The 21,973-nt window shown below is 33.2% G+C and overlaps 5 protein-coding genes across 5 annotated transcripts; 3 read left to right on the top strand and 2 right to left on the bottom strand.

The window, feature by feature from the left end:
- The first annotated feature begins 233 nt into the window (after positions 1-233).
- LOC128390738 (ADP-ribosylation factor 1-like) lies at positions 234-1,500 on the top strand. Its single transcript, XM_053350494.1, has 3 exons — positions 234-659; positions 722-957; positions 1,147-1,500. Exons 1-3 carry the CDS (start codon positions 512-514, stop codon positions 1,306-1,308), a joined length of 546 nt encoding a protein of 181 aa, XP_053206469.1. The 5' UTR covers positions 234-511; the 3' UTR covers positions 1,309-1,500.
- Positions 1,501-1,654: 154 nt separating this feature from the next.
- On the top strand, positions 1,655-7,312 carry LOC128390656 (NAD(+) hydrolase SARM1-like). The gene is given in 9 exon segments (XM_053350412.1): positions 1,655-2,290; positions 2,854-2,918; positions 2,920-5,010; positions 5,394-5,570; positions 5,637-5,997; positions 6,058-6,154; positions 6,240-6,429; positions 6,492-6,613; positions 6,933-7,312. Coding segments are annotated over 9 exon segments (3,399 nt in total). The 5' UTR covers positions 1,655-2,220; the 3' UTR covers positions 7,159-7,312.
- Positions 7,313-7,395: 83 nt separating this feature from the next.
- LOC128390666 (unconventional myosin-Id-like) lies at positions 7,396-12,585 on the bottom strand. Its single transcript, XM_053350423.1, has 4 exons — positions 12,328-12,585; positions 9,417-11,469; positions 8,538-9,286; positions 7,396-7,940 (listed from the first exon to the last, which is right to left on the bottom strand). The coding sequence occupies exons 1-4, from the start codon at positions 12,402-12,404 to the stop codon at positions 7,772-7,774; spliced, it is 3,048 nt and encodes a 1,015-aa protein (XP_053206398.1). The 5' UTR covers positions 12,405-12,585; the 3' UTR covers positions 7,396-7,771.
- A 1,693-nt stretch (positions 12,586-14,278) lies between these two features.
- LOC128390718 (uncharacterized) lies at positions 14,279-15,498 on the top strand. Its single transcript, XM_053350475.1, has 2 exons — positions 14,279-14,635; positions 14,928-15,498. Exons 1-2 carry the CDS (start codon positions 14,463-14,465, stop codon positions 15,496-15,498), a joined length of 744 nt encoding a protein of 247 aa, XP_053206450.1. The 5' UTR covers positions 14,279-14,462.
- Positions 15,499-15,526: 28 nt separating this feature from the next.
- Positions 15,527-21,822, bottom strand: LOC128390676 (AF4/FMR2 family member 4-like). Its single transcript, XM_053350436.1, has 2 exons — positions 19,913-21,822; positions 15,527-19,471 (listed from the first exon to the last, which is right to left on the bottom strand). Exons 1-2 carry the CDS (start codon positions 21,666-21,668, stop codon positions 18,657-18,659), a joined length of 2,571 nt encoding a protein of 856 aa, XP_053206411.1. The 5' UTR covers positions 21,669-21,822; the 3' UTR covers positions 15,527-18,656.
- Positions 21,823-21,973: the final 151 nt, after the last annotated feature.

Here is a 21,973-nt window from a genome sequence, read left to right as displayed (position 1 = left end):
ATCAAATTTCAGCGTTTCCATTGGCAACGAGTTGGCGCGGTTCTTTTGAAAAGAAAATCAAACGAAATCAACTAATTGCTTTTCCAACGAAACTTGAAGAAAAAAAGAGAAATCAATTAATTTAAAATAGAAAAAACTATTCACAGATTTAATGAGTAAACAGACGGGAGTGTAATGATACAATCTTGATCATAAATTGAGAACATGATCATTTTGTAATAAACAAAACCCAAAAGTTTTATCTGTTACCATGTCAACCAATTGTGATGGACATTTAGTTACCAGATTTTATTAACGATGATTAGTCAAGAACTGGTAGACTAATGGTAACTAATTAAACAGAATTAATTAAAATGATCCAATGAGTTAATCTTTGTTTTAATTCTCTTTTAAGTTATTCAACTCCTCTTACCTTTGAATTTTCCCTTGTCGATTAACCTTTAATTTACTTGGTTTCACAATTTCTTTTATTCTAATTGTTTCAATAATCTGAGTTTTTTTTTCTCCTACCATGGGCTCAGCAATCAGTTCTCTCTTTCAAAGTCTATTTGGATCGAAAAAAGTCCGAATTATGATGGTTGGACTGGAAGCCGCTGGAAAAACAACCATCCTTTATAAGCTTAAACTCGGTGAAATTGTCACCGGCATTCCTACCATAGGTGAGTTGATTCTTTGGTAATTCTATTGTTTTGGTTGTTCCATTTAGTATTTTTTTTGTCAGGTTTCAATGTTGAAACGGTTGAATATCAGAATATCAGTTTCACTGTTTGGGACTTTAGTGGACAAGACAGGATTCGGTCACTTAGGAGGCATTACTTTCAGAATACCGAAGGCCTTATTTTTGTGGTCGATTCTAACGACAGGGAGAGAATAGGTGAAGTTCGTGAAGATTTGGATCGAATGTTGGCTGAAGATGAGTTGAGAGATGCAATTCTCTTAATTTTTGCCAACAAACAAGTATGTAAATGTTGTCAAGAAAAAGGATTGTCAATAATCAAATTACAACCAGTTATCTAAAAAGCTTACGTGTTCCTCTCATAATTTTTACCTTTGACTTTTGTCTCTGTTGAAATTTGGTTTTCTTCTTTCTTTAAAAGATCAATTAATCTCTCACCTTGACACATTTTCTATTATCTTTTCTTTTAGGATCTCCCAAATGCCATGAATGCTGCTGAAATTACCGATAAACTTGGTCTTCATTCCCTTCGTAGTCGCAACTGGTACATACAAGCAACTTGTGCGACAAGTGGTGATGGTCTTTACGAAGGTCTTGATTGGCTTTCAAGTCAATTAAAAAATTCAAAATAACATCAACGCAAATACAACACAACACACACACACAGTATAAGATCAACCAGCAACAACAATAAGTGAACCAGAGATGTATTAATACAAAACAAAATGAATGATACAAAAAATACCACCAACATATAATACCAAAATTATTTGCCTTTTAAAGTGTTTTCTTTGAAAACAAAATTTATATTATTTAACGAAAAATTTGATTTCTTTTTTGATTGAAAAACCAAATCAACAGAAAAGTAAACAAAGTTTGTTTAACAAACTAATCCAATGATCAAATTTCAGCGTTTCCATTGGCAACGAGTTGGCGCGGTTCTTTTGAAAAGAAAATCAAACGAAATCAACTAATTGCTTTTCCAACGAAACTTGAAGAAAAAAAGGAGAAATCAATTAATCAATCAATTAATTTAAAATAGAAATAGAAAAAACTATTCACAGATTTAATTAATTATGAAAAAAACAGAGAGTCTAACTGAATGGAAGAAGAAAAAAAAATATCTCCAACCCTTGACAGAGTAAAAGTTTGTTGTTACCTCTTAATTGTTGACTCATTTTCGTCACACTGTTATCCTAATTAAAGATTGATTAACACAAACTCCAGAATCTAATGTAACCTAGAAACTAGATTTTTGAGAATAGTTCAAATTACTCATAGAAATAAATGCCAACTTTGTTAATCATCATCTTCGAGTTGACATAAAGATTAGAACTTTGAAATTTCAAAACTGTCTCCATTTTCATCCTCATCATCACCGAGAAGATTTTGATTCAGTTATAATCAACTTCATATACAATCAACCTTCACAATAAAACTAATTCGAAATCATCTTTCCTTATCCTTATCCTTATCCTCATCATCCTCATCCTCATCCCTTTAATCATCCAAAAAAAAAGTAAACAAATTGTTTCAATCCAAAAATGAAAAAAGCTTTTAACTCAGTTTTTAAAAACAAATCAACAACGGAAAAGAATCAAAATGAAGATCAAGGTAATAATCAAACAATTAAATGTTCCAATCAACAATTAAAGACTAAATCTACTAACCAATTTTCTTAATCCTCCTCCATTTAACAAGCGCAATAATCAGGATCAAAAATAACAATCAGCTAATAATAAATGATGAGAAACAATCAACAGATTAACAGATTAATTTACTCACAACAATAAACCAAATTAAGCTCAAATGTTTAGATGTTTCCAATTGAAACAAATCGTTAATTATATTAACTTAATCGTCATTTAAATCATTTCCTTGATCATCATCATCATCATCATAATCATCATAGTCTTTCAACTACAATTTATTTTTTATTTTACAATAAACTAACTGTTAACTACCGTAATTAAATATAAATAGTCTGTGTAACTGTGTTACATCTCACTCAACAGTAACTTAGGAAAATCTAATCAACAACTAAATTTAGTTTCTCTTTTCTAATTAGTTAAAAGTCATTGAAAGTCTTTAACATGTTCAACTGATTGTTTAACTTTTCTTTTGTTTTTCGTGTCTTTTTTTTGTCATATTGTAATCAACTGATTTAACTATTCTAGTAACTAATCTGGATAAAGGTGAATCAAAATCATCATTAACAATCAGCGGTGATAATAATAATAATAATAGTGAAAAATTTACCACCAACACCAATATCATCGAGTAGAGGTAAAAGTACAAGTACAATTACTTTACCAATTGATTGTAACAATATGGATACAGCAATTAATTCAATTAACTCCAAACAAGGTAAGCCAATATTAACAACCGGAACTCAATCAATATCGACTAAATCATCATTATCATCATCGTCATCATCATCCAAACGTATTCAAAGATATGCTAGTCAAGAGTTGGGTCAAATTGATTCACATTCAAAGATCAGTAATACAACAACAACAACACCACCGCCATTGGGAAGTAAAATTAAGTCAAATTTTAATAATACAAGTCCAACAATTAAAAGTTCATTGAGTATCTCGTTGGATAAATCACTTGATTCAAGATTATCATCAGTTTCCAAAGAGCAAGGATTAACCTTATTCTGCCCTTCATCACCAGGTACACCCGAAAGTGATCAGCCAATTGTGACCTCGCCGAGTTCCGATGGTGAGAGTAACAATTTAAATGAGCAAAGTGTTAATAACAATCAAAGTGACAAATCATCATCAGTGAAGTTTGAAAAACACCAAAGTACAACCTCTTCCGCTGCTAAATCTAAATTTATGTCCAATGAAAGTGGACTAATGAGCGAGAAAAAAGTGGCCAATCATCAAGAATCTCGTCGATTACAATCAGCTGATCGATTATTCGAGGAACGTGTAGCGGCCAAAGATATTACAGCTAAATTAGAATCTCCCCTTGAAGGTATTAAAGCCTCTTCCAAATTGTCATCTTACCGACAAGATGCTCGAGCAATAAAGTTACACGCTGATTCCTCAATTACCTCGCAACAATCATCGACCAAAAGTTCAGCGTTTAAAATGTCCACCGAAGAACTTTGTCCCGGAGGTAAGTCAAAGTCTTCCTTTGAATCTCAATCATCAATTCGAACGGAGGAAAAGGCCGTTAAAACCTCGAAAACATCATCATCTTCATCATCGTCAACACGATTCTTTGCCACCAAATCATCGTCATCAACAATCACCTCATCAGCTGATTCACCGATAATCACTGAGCCACTTTCTCCAAGTGACCTGACCAGTTTTACCTCACCTTTTGACATGGACTTTAAAATGTTATCCCTTAACTCACCCTCGACGGGTACCGATCGTTTCATTGACAGTGCTGGTCCAGATTCATTTGCATTCACCAATTTACTTAATCAAATTGCTTCTAAATTTTCCGGTCTCGTTGATTCACTTAAATCATGTCCCAAAGAGGAATCTCTCGAACTATTAAAATCTCTCAATCGAGCCATGGAAAAAGCGCTTTCAACAAAATACGCGCCCGAAAAGGTTTACCTTAAACTATCTGATCTACTACGAACCGGCGGTGGACTGGACGTTATAATTGAAAACTGTGGCTTGGCCGAGATTGATTCTGAAGTGAAATTTCAATCGGCCAAATTGCTGGAGCAAACACTTTCCCCCGATAATCGGTCTTATATTGTCGATAATGGTCTGAGTAAAGTGGTCACCGTGGCCTGTGACTATTCAAACACGAACATTGTTGACCAAGAGCGAGTCGGAACTGGAATTTTAAATCAACTATTCAAAATATCAGAGGAAACATGTAAAGATATCATTCGCAAAGGTGGCCTGAAAGCGATCGTCTATCAGTGTCGAAACACCGATGATGAGATCTTGCGACATTGCGCCTCAGCCTTAGCGAACCTTTCCCTCTACGGTGGACCAGAAAATCATGCATCCATGATCAAGGAACAAGCACCCATGTGGCTTTTCCCGTTAGCCCATCATACCGATGATAATATCGCTTATTACGCTTGCCTTGCAATCGCTACTCTAATGGCCAATAAAGAGATCGAAGCTTCGGTCCTAGCGACCGAAACTCATGAGCTAATTGAACCTTTTATTACCGATCGAAGTCCAGAAGAGTTTGTCGCTCATTCCGACTTCCATTCGCGAGGCCAGTCAACCGAATGGTTAAAACGATTAGCTCTTGTCCTCGAATCAGATCGATCCGAAGCTCGTAGCCTGGCGGCTTTTCATTTCGCAATGGAGGCCTGGATCAAAAAGCGACAAGGGAAAACCAAAGTAAGTCGTTAATCACAATTAAGTTTCATTCATTAACAAACAAGTCATAATTACCATCCATTAACTATAAATAGTGTTAACCTAATTAACTATTCAAATGAATTGAGGAAAACATTTTGTACCAAACGTTTGCCTTTAAACGCAGTTAATCAACAATCATTTTAATTGTAACCGATAAGAGGCTTACAGATTAACACTAATCTCATCAAGTACATATTTAATTAGTACGTTAAAAATGAGTCACGACAATTAATCACAATTTAGATTGAAATTTTGATTTTGATTCAAACAAAAAAGGGAAACCACCAATTAGTTAATATGAATAATATTCAATATGATAAAAAGGTTTGACGATTAATTGTAATAATTGTAATGATTGATAGATTTTCGAGGAAATCGGAGTAATTGACCGGTTGAAACGAGTGGCCAGTTCACCCAATGCCACGGCCTCCAAATACGCTTGTCAAGCGCTCAAGTACATGGGTCAAGGTGTTCCCCATAAACTGTCCCAACAAGTTCCGCTTTGGACTGTCCAAGATGTGAAAACGTGGATCGAACAAGTTGAGTGGCAATTAACGACAAATTATTGATAATTAACGCAAAATTGTTGTTCTTTTATCCATCAGATTGGTTTTAAAGTTTTCACGAAAACATTTGAAGAGTCCAAAGTTGACGGTGATTTATTGTTACAATTAACTGAGGATATGTTGATTAACGATGTCGGTATAGCCAATGGTATATTGCGAAAACGTTTCCTCCGTGAATTGGGACAATTAAAACGTATAGCTGATTATTCATCATGTGATACACTTAACCTTTTTCACCTTTTAAGGTCATTGGGTCAAGTTTATCCTCAGTATACTTATAACATGTTAAAAGGTGGGGTTGAAGGTGAGACAGTTAAGTTTGTCTCGGAGGATCAATTAGCTCAAGAGTGTCACATAGATAACAGTATTCATCGGTTTAAAATTGCTGAAGCAATTAAGAGTAAGTTGATTGTGATTAAATTCGTGATTGAAAATAACACTTTTTCCAATTAATTCGTAGACTTGACCAACATCGGTGCCGAAGATTCAAACGACGCAAAGAAATCGTTAGATGCTTTCATCAGTTATCGTCGGTCAAATGGTTCACAACTCGCAAGGTTCGTAAGCTAAATTGTGGCTGATTCGTTAATCCACTAGTTGAACTAATCCATTAATTGTTGATCACTTTTTCTTTTTCACCAGTTTACTTAAAGTTCATCTTCAATTGCGAAACTTTTCCGTGTTTATTGACATCGAAAGACTCGAAGCGGGTAAATTTGATTCTAACCTATTGAATAGCATAAAGCAGGCCAAAAATTTCATCTTAGTTTTAACACCAAACGCTCTGGATCGTTGTCTTGCCGATGAGGAGGGTAAAGATTGGGTTCACAAAGTAAGTCTAATTGTTCATAACAATTATCTTAATTGCTCTAATCATCAATCAATTTTCAACAGGAAATTCAAGAAGCTCTTGCTAGTAAATGCAATATAATCCCGATTCTTGATAACTTCCAATGGCCTGATCCTGAAACTTTACCAGACGATATTAAAGCGATATGTTATTTCAATGGAGTCAGGTTGGTGTCTCTTTAATTGTTTGGGCTAATTGTGGATCGTCATCTATTATATGAGTGAATTAAATAGTAACTGTAAATAGATTAGAGGAGAGAGAGAGAGAGGAAAAAAAGATGAGGATGGAAAAATCTTGGCATCGAATTGGAATTATTCCTCTTCTTGGAGGAGAGAGAGAGAGAGAGAAAAGCGTGTCAAGAGTTTTTAAAAATGAGTTCGAAACTGTCAGAACGAATTACTTTTCTCGAAGAATTTCTGTTTCTTTCGTATTTTAATTCGAATCGCAATTGAAATTAATTGTTTTCCTTTATCGTCATTATCAAGATGGATCCACGAATATCAAGATGCTTGTGTAGATAAACTCGAAAGGTTCATGAGAGGGGAAATCAACTCTCGAATCGATACCATATTTCCCAAGGGATTACCTCTTCATGGAATCGTTCCTGGGACTCCGGGGACACCGATTCGAGTTCACGGATATCCGAGAGCGGGTTCGATTGATGGACTTCGATCTCCACCCGAAGTGTCCAAATTGGCTGAAAAGGGATAACTAATTGTCTCCAATTGATATAATTATATCAACTTTTTTTTTCGTTTTGTTTTGATATTCGTATATAAAAATATATACCAATCAGTTAATTGTTGTTTCTCTTCATTTAATTGTACAGACAAAGAAAATTAAATGAAATTGTTAGAGGAAAAAAGTTTTACCATTGTTTCATTACAATTATTATTATGTTACTTAATTAATAACATAATAACAATAATAAAAAATATATTATATTAATTGTGAGTTTTCAAAATTAGAATTAAATTTGTTGTTCAATTGTTAAAATACATTAACAATTCAATTGTTTCCAATTGATTGTGTTCATGGTGAGTGAGATAACAGTGAGAATACAATATTAATTTAATTTGTATTAGACTATTAAAAAAAAATGTTAATTGTTGATTAGGAGAGGAGAGATTAGGAAAAGTAAGTATAACAAAATCGTTGATTGTTGATCGTTGTTGTTTTGGGATTTCCTTTCAATTGCGTCCAGCAATTAAATTTTGACTAAAATAATCATCGTAATTGATTAATACATTTCTAAGGAAATTATTTACATTCGGTGTTGAATTGTATTTATCGTTTCTCTCAATTATAACCTTTAATTGTTAATTTAATTAACGTTGGCAGGCCATGAGAAGGAGATCTTGTCTTTAGCAGTTTTCTTGAAAACTGGTGTTGATTGATTACAATTAGAATCAATTGTAATACATTTAGGTTTATTACCAAGTTGACATTGAATTGTTGCTCCAACTGAAACACTTAAATTACGTCGATGTAATCTATTGGTAATTAAACAGGTAATTAAGAAAAGAGAGAAAGAAAAAAAATTAAGATACAATTAATCCTAAATTGATTGATATAAATCAATAGAAGAGGTAAAAAAATAATGATAACATTAACAAGTTGATTAATCAGAGAGATGATTTCAAATATATAAATGTTTTTAATTGCCCTTGAATGAGAAAATTAAGTAAATTGTGATTTAATCATAATAACAATCATTGATTATTATCAACAATTTAGTGGGCTGGCAAAGGAAATTTAAATTGTGAAGATACAGAAAATTCATTCTCATGAAATGACTAATGAATTTAAGACTCTAATTTTTTGTTCGTAATATAAATCAACTAATCAACTAATCAACTAGTTTTTTTCGTAGGCGTTCTCATCATGTTAGTAGGTAGGGAATTGATTCTTTGGAAATATAAATTTTTTTTTTCTTCCAAACTTGAAAATCTATAATTAACTTGAGACTAAAAATAAGTTCCAAGTATTGGTGATGAGTTTTGATGTAGAGGAAAATTTTGTTTGTTAAGAAATTGACATTACAGGGACACACTTTTCTTTTTAATTAAAGGTTAAGATTAATTACTTACGTGAAATATTGTCTCAATAAAATGGCAATTAGTTCACCTGTACGATTATGGGCACTGTGATTATCTCCATTATCGATTATGGTGAACACAAAATCGTTACAATTTTTCATGTGAATGATAATTAATTGATCACGACCAGGGGACACACTAATTCGGGTTATTTCTGATAAGGCGATTCCACTTTTAAGTGGTTTGAATGATTTAATGTCCAGTTTGTAGATACTTTGATTGGTTATAACGAAAGCTCGATCAGCTGTTTTATTGAAACGATTCACCTTCTTGATGAAACTTGAGAAAAGTATTGTCTCAAATGCGTCTTTGCCCAAATTTCGTGTTGAACTTTGGAAAAGGTCATAATTTTCATTATTACTTTTCATTGACAAATAATTTCCTTCCCACCGTTTATCGTGACCCCAATCGGTTTTACGGCCACGTAAAACTTCAACTGCAATGACCTTCAAATGCATTTGAGTCCAATCTTCTCGAGGTATTTTCCTTAGCACCATGTACGCTCTCCATTTGGCATAGATCGGTTTCAATATTCCAATACCTCGATTTGATTTAAGGGTCGACGGAGGGGTTGGCCAGGTTATCGATTTACCGAAATCAGGTAGATTTTTGGCTCCACCGTAAAGTCTAAGAAGTTCAAGGAGATAATCTCGTATTCGACATCGTCTATAGAATCGAATAATGACCAACGCTGCTTTCATACGTCGATATCTAAGTCGAACTAATGTTCCTCGAACCATCTAGAGAGAGAGAGAGAGAGAGAGAGAGAGAGAGAGAGAGAGAGAGAGAGAGAAGAGAGAAAGAGAGAAGAGAGAGAGAGAGAGAGAAATGAATTAGTGAGTTTCTGTTTTGATTCAATTCTCTTATTACCTTTTGAAGTAGAATAACAATTCGAGGGATCAGTCGACTTCTCTCTTCTTCGAGAAAGTTCAATGTTTGCGGTGAACGAATGAAAATTTTTGTTTTTCCATATCTAACATCGGTCTCCAATTCGGGAAAGTCCATCATTAAACGGGCGACAGCATGATGGTCAGATCCAAGGGACGGTGGATAGTTGGGCCAAGTTACAGAAGAAACCATTTTATATCGACGTAAGAAACGATCATAGGTCATTCTGGAAGCGAAACCAGCTCGACGAACTCTAATATTTTCCAACAAACCGAGATATTCAATTTGATGTTGAACTCTAACCACGTCAAAAATGACCGGAGACTTATTATCATTTGGTTTAATACAACGAACGTAAAAAGGTTCTTTGGACATTAAAGTATTGACCAGTGCAATCATCGAACTCTTAAAAAGAGTCCCCGCTGTTAAAGGTCGTTTGTTAACCTTCATCACATGTTGAGCGCCATCGGGCCACATTGATTTGATCAAAGGTGAGGTTGAATTGTAACACAGGCGTTTGAAATCTTGGAAAAGTGTATCCTTATTTTTATCGAGAAATCCTTTAATACTATAAGTCACATCACCGGCATAATGTTTCACTCGAAAGTCCCGATTATGTTCAAGACTTTTTTCTGCTGGACGAAGTCGCCGACTAACATAATGAGCATGATTGGATAGCTTTTTGTCCATATTTTCCAGTAAAATTTCATCGGTAACTTTTCCAACATTAAGACAGGCCTCATCTAGAATAGCGATTATACCCTTATGCGGCTCCTCGATCAGGTCACAAATAATTGAATTGTTAAAGTAATCAATGTGTTTCCATTCAATTCCCTCTCTTTGGTACTCTTCTTGTTCCTGTTTAAGTACCAATTCAATGAACAATTGTTGCAATTTTTCATTACAATAATTGATACATAATTGTTCAAATGAATTGATATCGAAAATTTCAAAACCATAAATATCCAAAACACCAATAACAGTCCGTTTACCACAATAAGATAATTGATCTCGAGTAAGTTCATCAACTTTAATCGCTTCATTAATCTTATCGGTAATCCATGAAAAGAGACGCTCATAAATGGCTTTAGCAAAAGCATCTTGACCATAACTGGCCTCAGAGACATTGTGTTTCTTTGAGACCACATCACCGCCCGCAGCGATAACCCGTTGACATAGACTTTCAGTTAAATCTTTTTCACTGATGGACAATAGTCGACACATATATTCAATGTGACGCTTAGATGAGTCCAAAATGAAGGAAACCTCTTTCTCCTCATCCCAACCGAATTCAATATTACCAAGGTGTAAAATGGAGGCCAAAATTTTCCAAATATGTTCCGTTTCATCTTCGGTAAAACCAAGAATCGTCGCTGCACTGGTAACTTTACGAAAATCCATCCGATCATCAATATTAACAACTATTGGTGTTTTACCTTGAGACAGGTAACGATAAGTTAAAGGATCTTTCTTCAAACCAAGACGAGTAAGTGTTTGATCATTTGAACCAGCAATTAGTTGATAAAATGAATGAAAATTACGTTCACCTTCATGTTGTTTAATTACTCGAGATTTTTCCAATAGATATTTGTTTATATGTCCACCAACAGGATCTCCTTTAAAGTCAAAAACAATCTCCATGTATTTACCAAATCTACTTGAATTATCGTTACGATTTGTTTTCGCATTACCAAAAGCTTCAAGAATACAATTTGAATTGAGTAAAACATTTTTAACTCTTTGAACTTCACCTTGATTCCTGGTAATTGCGGCAATATAATTCATTATTATCTTTGATGCTTCCGTTTTACCTGAACCAGATTCACCGGAAATAACTATACAGGTATCTTTGATTTGTTGCTTCATTGTTTTATAAGCTGAATCAGCGATTGCAAATAGGTGAGGTGGACGTTCAAAAATTTCTCGGCCCTTATAATCATTGATAACCCCGGGGCCATAAATGTTCATGGTTCGATAAGGATTTATGGTAACACATACTTCACCAATGTAAGTGTAAATTTTACCGCAATTAAACCTTTAATTAGGCGTAAAGAGTAAGAGAGAGAGAGAGAGATAGAGAAAGTTAGTGAAAAGAGAAAAATATGAGAAAAGAAGAGGAACAAAATTAGAGGAAATGGAGGTAAAAAAGAGAAAATTTTTAGAAAGAATATTAAAGTAATTAGAAAATGGAGAAATTGGAAGATTATTATGATTATGTGATTAGAATTGATTAGATGGTTAACCTGGTCAAGTCTCTTTATTATTATTACAATAACAGTTTTGAATTTTAAACAAACAGAAAAAGAGGTTAACTGTTTGATTAATCTAATTGAAGATTAAACAACAACAACAACAACAACAAAGTAATCAAAATGAATGACTAACTGAAACTGACGGTGATAATGAGATGATGATAAAAGTTGTTTACAAATCAACTTTATCTAGATGAACAATAATACTAACAAGATGAGTTAAAAGCTATAATATTTTGTTATCGGAAACAATTACAACTCAATCATGTAATGTAGGTGAAAGTGTTTAACATTGTAATGATTAAAGATAATAGGTTAAGACAGAAGAAGAAGAAAAAATTGAAATAATAGTAAATAGTAAAGTATGAACAAAAAAAAACCACCATAATCACAACCATAACCACAACACAAGCGAAAACACAACAAGAACAACAAAGATGCAAAATCATCTTCTTTTTGATTGATCTCATTGTTATTGATGATCCAAAACAATAAGCACATAGAAAGAGATACAAAATTTACAAAGGGACAAGGTAATCAAAAGGAAGATCAATCCACCGAAAAGAATAGAAAAAAGAGAAACAAACAAACAAAAAAGAATAGAATAAATTTTCAAAAAGAAAATGAAACAAAATGTTTACCTCGCCTTAAAATTATCAAGAATAGATTGACAATTAATCTCATTGAGAAGCACTAGATCATCAACAGTTTGAGCCATAGTTTTGTGATGATGGTTATCAAAGTGATGGAAATGTTGTTACCACAAGAATATCACAAACGGTTAAAAGGTGACACAATTAGATGACAATTAGAAAGTGACAATTAATATTAATCAACCAGAAGAAAAAATTATCAACAGGCAAAAGTTACACCAACAAGTAAATGATAAACAATGAATTCAATGAATCAAGAATGAAGATTAATCCGAAATTCGATTCGAACGCCATCTGGTGGATTGATTGGTCATAAAAAAGAATAAAAATTTAATCAAATTATCGAACCTCCTTTTTTATTACCTTTCTCTTTGTTTCTCTCTCTCTCTCTCTCTCTCTCTCTCTCTCTCAGGTGTTTATTCAATTCTCGTAAACCACACCTAACATGGAATCGGAAAACAATCAACTATCATCATCTCGTAAATTCATGAACCAAACTAGGAAACTTTGGTTGAATCAGTGAATCTTTTTTGTTCAAATTCATTCATCTCTGAATCGATTGATAATTTGATGAAATTTTTTTTTTCTTCTTAATTTCTATCATCAAATTAAATCCATTATTCGCTGTTAATTCATTGGCCTTTTCTTTTCAATGATTCTCTTCCTTAAATATAATAATATGAAGAAGAAGTTTTGATTTACCTGAGGTACTTTTCCCATCGATAATCCGAATCAATTAATAATCCATTGGGAAGAAATTAAAATCCTTTTAAGAGAAAGAAAAATTTTCTCATTGACAATTTTTGATTCTTTTTCTTGTTGTTCATCATAATCATCGTAATTATGTTTACACTTGATTGATTGTTAAGTGTTGATTGTTGATTGTTGTCATTTGGTAACCTTGATTAACCTTTAATCCTCTCTGCCAGTTTTTAATCAAAACGATTAACTGATTCACTAATGTAAACTTAATTGACTGTGGTTGATAATGTTACTTGATTTGTTCATGATTAACTTTAACTACACTTTTGATTAGTTGATTAATTGATGATTAGGAAACAATTAAAGTATAAACTTTGCTAATTAGTTTGATTTTACTTTGTTTACTATGTAATTATTATTGATTATTGAATTTAAATTGGTTCTTCTTACCATGATGATTAACAATCAAATTGATTCATTTGGGTCTAAGTTTTTTGTTGTTGTTTAAATGATTAATAAATGATAACAATTTATGATTATCGTTGATGTATAATCATTGATGCACTTTGATTAATTGATGAAAGCAAATTTATTGATCACAATTAACTAAATCTAATCCATTTAATTGTATCGTTTATCGATCAACCTTGTTTCTGATAATCATCTTAATCTTGATCGTTATTAGATAAATGATTAAGATGATTAATCTAAACCTATCATCAAAATTAACGCGAACCTTTGATTATTACAATCAATTGATCACGAAAAACTTTTTTCCGTAAAGAAAAAGTTAATTTCACTTTTTTTTTCTCAATCACAATTAATAATCAATACGATTTTCAATTCTAAATTTAATTTTAACTCCGTTGTTTAAATCATAGTTAAACTTTCAAACCACAATTAAAGTTTTTTTTTAAATAATATAAAATTAATATGAAAAATGATCACTTGTTGATTGTTGGGAATCAAGAAAAATAAATTGTTTCTTAATCAATTGTTTCAATTGTTGTTTGAGAGTGAAAACTTTTCTATCAATTGTAACTAATAACAGTTACATATTGATAACAATTTATAAATATTTAACAATATAATATATTCAATTATAATTCATAATTTATCACTCATCTTTTAATCAACTCTATAATTAAGTTAATTGTGGTTTTTGGTGAGCAACAAAAAAAGTATTTAAATACGATCATCAAACCAATCAGATTAATCATTTCAATATTTGGTCAGTTGTTGGTCAGTTTAACTTTTCCCAATTTACTAATTGTGATTTGTGTTCAATTGGACTAATATAAGAAAAATTTTCATCGTTAAATTTGATCAACTTTAAAATCAATATTGTGACAATCAATCAATCAATCAATAAGCAAGACACTTGGATTAACTTCAATATTTACAATTAACTAATCTTCATCATGTTACCAAATCGTTGTAATTTTTTCATTAATTGTTTACTAATTGTGTTAATTTTCGTGTTAATCAATAATGTTGATCAATCAGTTGGAATGAAGAAAAAAATGTTTCGTAAATTGAAAAGTATGTTTAGTTCAAAGGCCAAGAAGTTAATTATCCTTCCAATACCAATACCGTAAGTGATTTGGATTTGTAACAATTAACTGTGTTTAATAGTAACAATTAAGTTAACCAGGAATCAAAAATTTACCACAATTGAAAAAACCAAAAGTAATAGTATTAATTGAAACGAGATAGAGAAAAATTTTTCATCATTTTGAGTTTTGATTGTGATTCATTTTGATTAATTGTGTTAACCGGATACAAATTATAATGAATTTTGCTAATCACTGAATCATTTATTGATTAGGAAAATTAATCAATCATTTCAATTGTGTTTATTTTTCTGATTCTGTTTTAATTCAAAGTTTCATGATGGACGATAAAAAGTTTGGTAGCTTTGGGTTAATGAGCGGTGGACTTGGAGGTGGACTCGGCGGTGGACTTGGTTCAATGTTAACTGGACACATGATGACACCATCGAGTGGACAAATGGACCCATGGATGATGATGTCCATGATGGATTGTCCAGAAATGATGACCATGGAAGATGGTTCAACAAATGGACACAATTTAAAGCCAAACATCCCAAATACTGGACATCATCAAGAAGGTAAAACTTATATCACAAGTCCAGGTAGTTTCTCATCATCATCATCATCATCATCACAACCTTTACCACCACCACCTCCTCCTCCTCCTACTTCAACTGGTCATTACGGGTCATCTCAAGAGACTGGACAACCATTGAATATAAATTGGGCCAGTAATCAGCCCACCAAGGGAACCAATAATCCCTATTCAGGTTATCGAGGTGGAAACGGAAATGGTCAAACTAAATCATCACCTGTAGCAAATACTAATTATTTCAAGGGTCAAACTAGGGAAGTATCTTCATCCTCGTCTTCCTCTTCATCGTCAATATCATCAGGTTATTAAAGTGAAAATAAGTTGACAAGATTATTGATTAAGGTAGAAATTTAAATTTTATATTAGGTTATGATTAATTTCAATTATAAATCATATTTACAAACATTTATGTGAATGAACAAAACAATTGGATTGGAAGAGGATTAAGATTAGGATTGATTGGTGGGGATCATGGTGGAGATATTGTCCAGGATAAACGTAAGAGTAAAGTTGATCAGTGATAAATTTGCTTAATTGTCCAAACAATTAACCAAAAATAATCTAAGTTTGTCAACTTATCGATTTTTTTTACACATTTATAATATATAATATATAATATCTAAATCTGAAGGTGATTTGTTGATTGTTGTTATATTATGTTTGTCCATTTGTATTGATTTGCATTTTTTTTACACATAAATTGTAATTCTCTGTGTTAATTATGTTCAATGTCAATTGATTGATATTTTTTTGCGTTTTTATCATAAAGATCTGATTTTAAAAGATATCAAGATAACACTTGTTTGTTTTTTCAACTTAAAAGTAACAAAAAAATCATGATCGATACACCAAAGTATCGGTCAGTTTAGGATGACAGTGAAGGAGATGGAAGAAGAGTGGACAGAAGGTGGTCAAGAGATGGAAGATGCAGAGAGAGAGAGAGAGAGAGAGAGAGAGAGAGAGAGAGAGAGAGAGAGGAAATTAAGGTGAAAGTGTAAAGACAATAAGTGATTGATGTTAAGGTGAGTTTGAAGGTGTCAAGATTTTCAACAAGATGGATTTAAATTGTTTCCCCTGTGGTTATGGTTCCTGTTTAATTGTTGCCAATTTATGAATTTCTGATTCGGAGTGTTGATTGTAACAGGAAACTAAATTTTCAATGTAATTTGTTTGATTCTCAGTGTGTAAAGTAACAATCAACTGAACTGGTGGTTAAACCATCACAAGAGTAACAATTTATCATTATCATGGTGTTTCAATGATTTTTGTGTTGATTACGTTTATGATTTTCTTTTCATATTAGGATGAGAAAGATGATGATGATGATGATGATAAGTGAGGGGGAGAAAGAGAACTGCAATTCTGTTTACTCAGCGAAAGGGGCACATCAATTATCTTCCTTGTCATCATTTTCCATTGATTCTTCTTCTTCATCATCTCTTGTCTTCTCAAGGATTTCTCATGTTCATCTATTTGTATGTGTGATGATAATTCAATGTGTTTATCAGAAATTTTGATGAATCAACAATCCAAATGATGATGTTGATGTTGATGATGATCTAAGGATTATTATGATTACTTTTCCTTTGATTGTTGTTAAACAAATGTAAGTGAATTGGCAGAAATCAATTACTGATGAAATATCAACACATAAACACACAGGTAAAACCATAAAGATTAAATTAATCTTCATTAATTGTTCATTGATGAGATTAATTTAAAGCTCCCACATTGTTGATTAACTTGGCACAAGGAACGTGAACAAAAAAACATTGATTATGATAATGACAATTTATCAATTATCATTTACAACAGAATCAAATGTAACAAATTTAAATGAGGAAGATAATTTGGTTAAACAAAAGGATGATAATGATGATGATGATGAAGACAGACAAATAGAAAGAGAAACGTCAAGACTAGTTGAAAAAAGGATTGATGAAAAGTTGATGATGATGATGATAAAAATTAGCCAAATGTTTGTTACTTGATGCTCATTTGAATCAACTTAATTCACCAGAAAATTAACCATCCAATTAACCGACAACCTCTGGAAATATTAACAATCAATATTGTCAATCATGTCCCACGAAAATCAATCAGCTCACTTTTGTTGTCTTTTTTGTTTTCGTTTAAAAACCAATAAAATTAAATATCAACTGGATTAAGATGGACCATCGACTGACCATCGACACCAAATCTATCGGGTAATATCACTTTTTTTTGCATTTCTCGCAATCGAAAAAGAAAGACGAAAAGTAAGAATGGTGACATCGAGACAAAAAGGTCGACCTTCCACCTCGACCTGGAAAAAAATCCTTGGCCTCAACCACCATGAGCCGAAATAATCATCACCACCAAGGTGTAAGAAATATACATTAACGGTATTTTCGCTCCGTTCAATGTTAACTTTACAATTTAAATGTCTAAAAACAATACATCGATTCGAAGTGAATATTAATCGTGTTGAGTTTTCTGAATATTCCCTTTCAGGCTTGTACTTTAGTTGTTGTTGTTTTTGCTTTTTGAATGTGAAGTGATGTGTGTTTGGAAGAGAGGGAGAGAGAGAAACAAGATGAAGAGAAATTGTCATCATTTTAAGATCAGTTTACGTCTCCATTTAGGCTTTTCCTCCTTCTTCATTCATTTGAAGAAATTAAGGCTTCAGGGCAATTCCAATTTCTCCTGATGATCTTCGTTTCTCCATTCAATCGCTTTTTCCACTTCAACTTTGACGGATATTAATAGTTACAACAATTTAAGTGAGTAAATGAAGGGAGAGGGAAAGAAAGAGCGAGAGAGAGAGAGAGAGAGATGAGGCAGAAGAATTAATAATCCAAATAATTTATAAATAGTGATTGAAGTTGATTACGAAAAAATAATTCCATCGTTTTCTCATCAGGATTTTGTTTGTTTTTTTCTCGATTCAATTTGATAAAACGATTTGAACACGTTACAGAAAAAGAAATATGATTCCGACAATTAAAAACCAGAGACGGATTTGCATTAATTTTGACGATGTGTCTTTTTTTTTTGGTTGCACTGCTTTTTGTTTTTGTTTAATAACTTTGTTAATCAAAGTGAATTAGAAGTGTCACAGATTAATTAAAAATTAAACAACAATATAACATCTTTTTCTTCTCGTTTTCTCATTGATTTGCTTTTCCGATGGACGATTGGGTAGATTAAATATCACACGAGTTGACCTCCCGTCCACTCAAAAGTAAAAGTATTTAATTGATCTCTTTTCAGGATGAACGTTGCTTGTTTGTTTCTTGCGTTGCTGATGATGTTGTTGATAGTTGATTGTTGTTGTTGTTGTTGTTGTTGTTTTAGTCCAAAATAAAGGTTTATAGTTTAATTGGTCTTGGTGTCATCAATAAATCATCTTCTTTCGCATGTATATAACTATATGGCTCTGGTGTAAATCAATATATATATTAAATTGTATATCTTTTTTGTTCTTTTCATTCTAATATCTTGAGTCCAGTTGTAACATATCGGACGAGATCATCAAATGAGGAGCTAAGGCTTAAGGACCCACACTCGGCGTCAACGGTGGCAAAAAAAGCAGCACATGAGGGATTCTTGTCAACCAGAGTATCAGCTTGTTGCCAAAGATCGTGAGCATTGTTTAATTGTTGTAATAAGCTGATCTGACGATTCATTGCATTGAACAGTTGGCTTGGTATGGTGACTGAGTTTTTATCCTTGGTGTTAATGTTATTTGATTCAATAGTGGACTGAATTATTTTAAAATTGGATCGAATCTCTTTTTCCTTGAGACGGCTCAATTTTAGGCATAAAAGTGACTGACAACGGAAACTTAGAGCTGTTAACTTGTGATCGGTTGTTGAAATCTCTTCGGTGGTAGAGGTTCGAGATTTGGCAAATTTACCGGAAATGTAACGAATCAGGCTAAGAGTCTCTTTATACATTATAAAAACTTTCTCCAAATCATTGCAGCTTCTCTGTTCCATGGCGTTACCAGTTAAGATGAAATAAAGTACAGCTTCAAGGTACTTCCGTGCTTGTACAGTCCGATCGGTTTCACGGTCAGCAGCGTGTTTCAATTTTTTAGCTGCTTTCAGGTAATCATCAGCGGCCAAATTATCAGGTGTAGTCCGGCTACATAATGCTGGTAAAGGAGGTGTGAAAGGTAAAGATGGTATTGATGATGAACCAGAGGTCGATGTGATGGAGGTGTTGGTTAAAGATGAGGTTGTTGATGAGTTTAGGTTGATTTCTGAATGATTAGACGACGGAGGTGGTGGTGGAAGGGCTGAAAAGGTAAATAGAAAAAAAAAGTTAAGAAAGAAAGAGCAAAATTTAGAGAGGAAAAAAGAAAGTAAGATACAAATATAAAAGATAGAAGGTGAGATTGGTTGGGAGAGAGAGGAGGAGAAGAAGAAGAAGAAAAAGGAATTCAGAATCGATAAAAGAGAGAGAGAGAGAAAGAAAGAGAAAAAGCGAGAATTTGTAATAAGAAAGAAAAAGACAGTAAAAAGAGGAGAGAAAGAGAGAATTAGAGAGAGAGAGAATGAGAAGACAGACAAAAAAAGAAGAGTAGAAATGTTTAAATGTTGTTCAACTAAAATGAAGAATAAGAAAAAAGAGTTATGTGGGTCAAGAAGGATTTACTATCAATTTGTTGGTGTTGATGAAGAAAGAGGTGGTGGGGAGGTTGATTGTTGTCGGGATGACGGGGAAAAGTGAAATTTACCTGGTGAAGGTGAACTTCTATTCCTAGAAGGTGGAGGTAAAGATGACCTATGGGCTGGTGAGGTAATATCACTTTTCATGGGTTGATTATTTGGCTCGTGTTTGACATGATTAGTGAAGTTATTACCACTATTGATGCTACTATTTGAACTGTTACTACTACTATTATTATCTTTTACATTATTATTATTACTATTTATGTTGATATTGATGTTATTACTAGTTGATTCTTTATTCTGTCCTGGTATCCTTTTCAATAGAACCAATGAAATAGAGACTAAAAGCTTCTCCGGCGCCTTAGGTGCAGTTAACTTTTCTTGTTTGTCACTATTCGTCAGGTTATTACTACGATTCAGCTCTTTTTTGGCTCTTTCAGTAATCTTTGTTTTCTCTCGCTGGTAAATGGATTCTTGACTAAATTGTTGCCTGGTGGTTGTTTCCTGGTAATGTTGTTGAATTTGTTGTTTATGTTGAAGTTGTTGATGAGAATGATGATGAGACTGTTGATGTGTTGGTTGTTGTTGTTGTTGAGGTGGTTGTGGTTGTGATGTTGGTGGTGGTGGCGGCGGAGGAGGAGGAGGAGGTGGTGGAGGAGGTGGTGGTGGTGGTGGTGGATGGTGCTGTTGCTGAGAGTGAGGTTGGGGTAGTTGACTTGATTTTTTCCTTCTTTTTGTCGGTGGTGGTTCATCTGTAGGTGGAGGTGGATGATGTTGCTGTTGCTTATAATGATTCCTATTATTGTTACCAAGGTCCATTGAGTCTTCGCCAAGCTCACCGCGAGCCACTTTGTCAATAACATCGTTTATGCTATCATTTGTAACTTTTACAGATTCTTTATGTACATAATTGGAGGATGAGACACTTGTGGTACTCGCTGTGGTCTTTTTGTCCATAAAATTGGTCAAATTCCAGGTTGATACTTCACTTTGGGGAGGTGATGACCGAGGTAAATTTTTCGATGAACTGGATGAAGATGAAGATGATGAAGAGGAACTTGAGCTACCAGAGGAATCTTTTCGTTTCTTATTATTAACTCTATTTGTTTCGGAACCACTGGAATCATTTGTTTTAACCTCATTGGGTTTATTATTATTAAGATTAATATTATTATTATTATCTTTATCTTCTTCTTCATCATCATCGTCATCAGTGGTGGAAGACGATGTACTATTGGAAGCAGAGCTGGAAGAACTGGAAGAACCCGATGAACTCGATGAATCTGATTCATTTGCTTCTTCCTCGTCATCTTCTTTATCTTCATCACCATCTTCATCCTCTTCTTCTTGGTCTTGGTCATCATCTTCCTCTTCTTCACGAGTCCCATGACTTGCCTCACTTTCACCATCTTCTAAAGCACCAAGAGGTTGAAATGTTTGTTTCATTTCACTAAAAATTTGCTCGATTTTCGCTTTGTTCCCATTTATACGGGTTATCTCCCGTGTAGAAATACCAATCAACGGTTTATGATCATACCTTAAATACATTTGAACATGATCAAAATCACCTAAAGTTGATTTAATACGTTTAGATGTCTCATCGTCTTGGTGTTTCTTTATTGGTTCACCAAACAATGAACCAGCCGATTGTCCAGTAGGTCCAGTATGAAAAGGTTCACCAGGTACACCAACACCACTACAACCACCAACTCCACTACTAATGGTCACTTGTTGTCTTTCACGTTGATACCTTTCTCTTTCCCTTTGAAGGCTCCTCTGTTGTTGTGAACACGATGATGAGGAGGAGGCTAAAGAAGACATTTTTCTATGTAAAACATTAAGAGTTAATTCACATTAGATAACAAATTAAATTAATTAACACAAAAATAATCTACAAGAAAATACACAATTATCACAACAATCAAAAGACCTAATTAGCAAAAGAAAAAATTTAGAAGCTAAAAATTAAACTCACTCAATGTTTTCAATTTTCTCTTTCTATTCTCTTTCTATCCTTGGCTTCCTCTCTTTTCCTCTCTTTCCCCTTCTCTCTCTTTCTCTTTCTCTCTCTCAAAAGATTTGACAGTTTAAGCGCCATCTAAATTTACTACAAACAAGGTAACACA

Source organism: Panonychus citri, unplaced genomic scaffold, assembly GCF_014898815.1.
Source record: "Panonychus citri isolate SS breed McGregor unplaced genomic scaffold, ASM1489881v1 Contig00011, whole genome shotgun sequence".
In the NCBI taxonomy this organism is placed as follows: Eukaryota; Metazoa; Arthropoda; class Arachnida; order Trombidiformes; family Tetranychidae; genus Panonychus; species Panonychus citri.
Note: the sequence above shows the minus strand (reverse complement) of the source record. Positions and strands in the feature narration are given on the sequence as shown.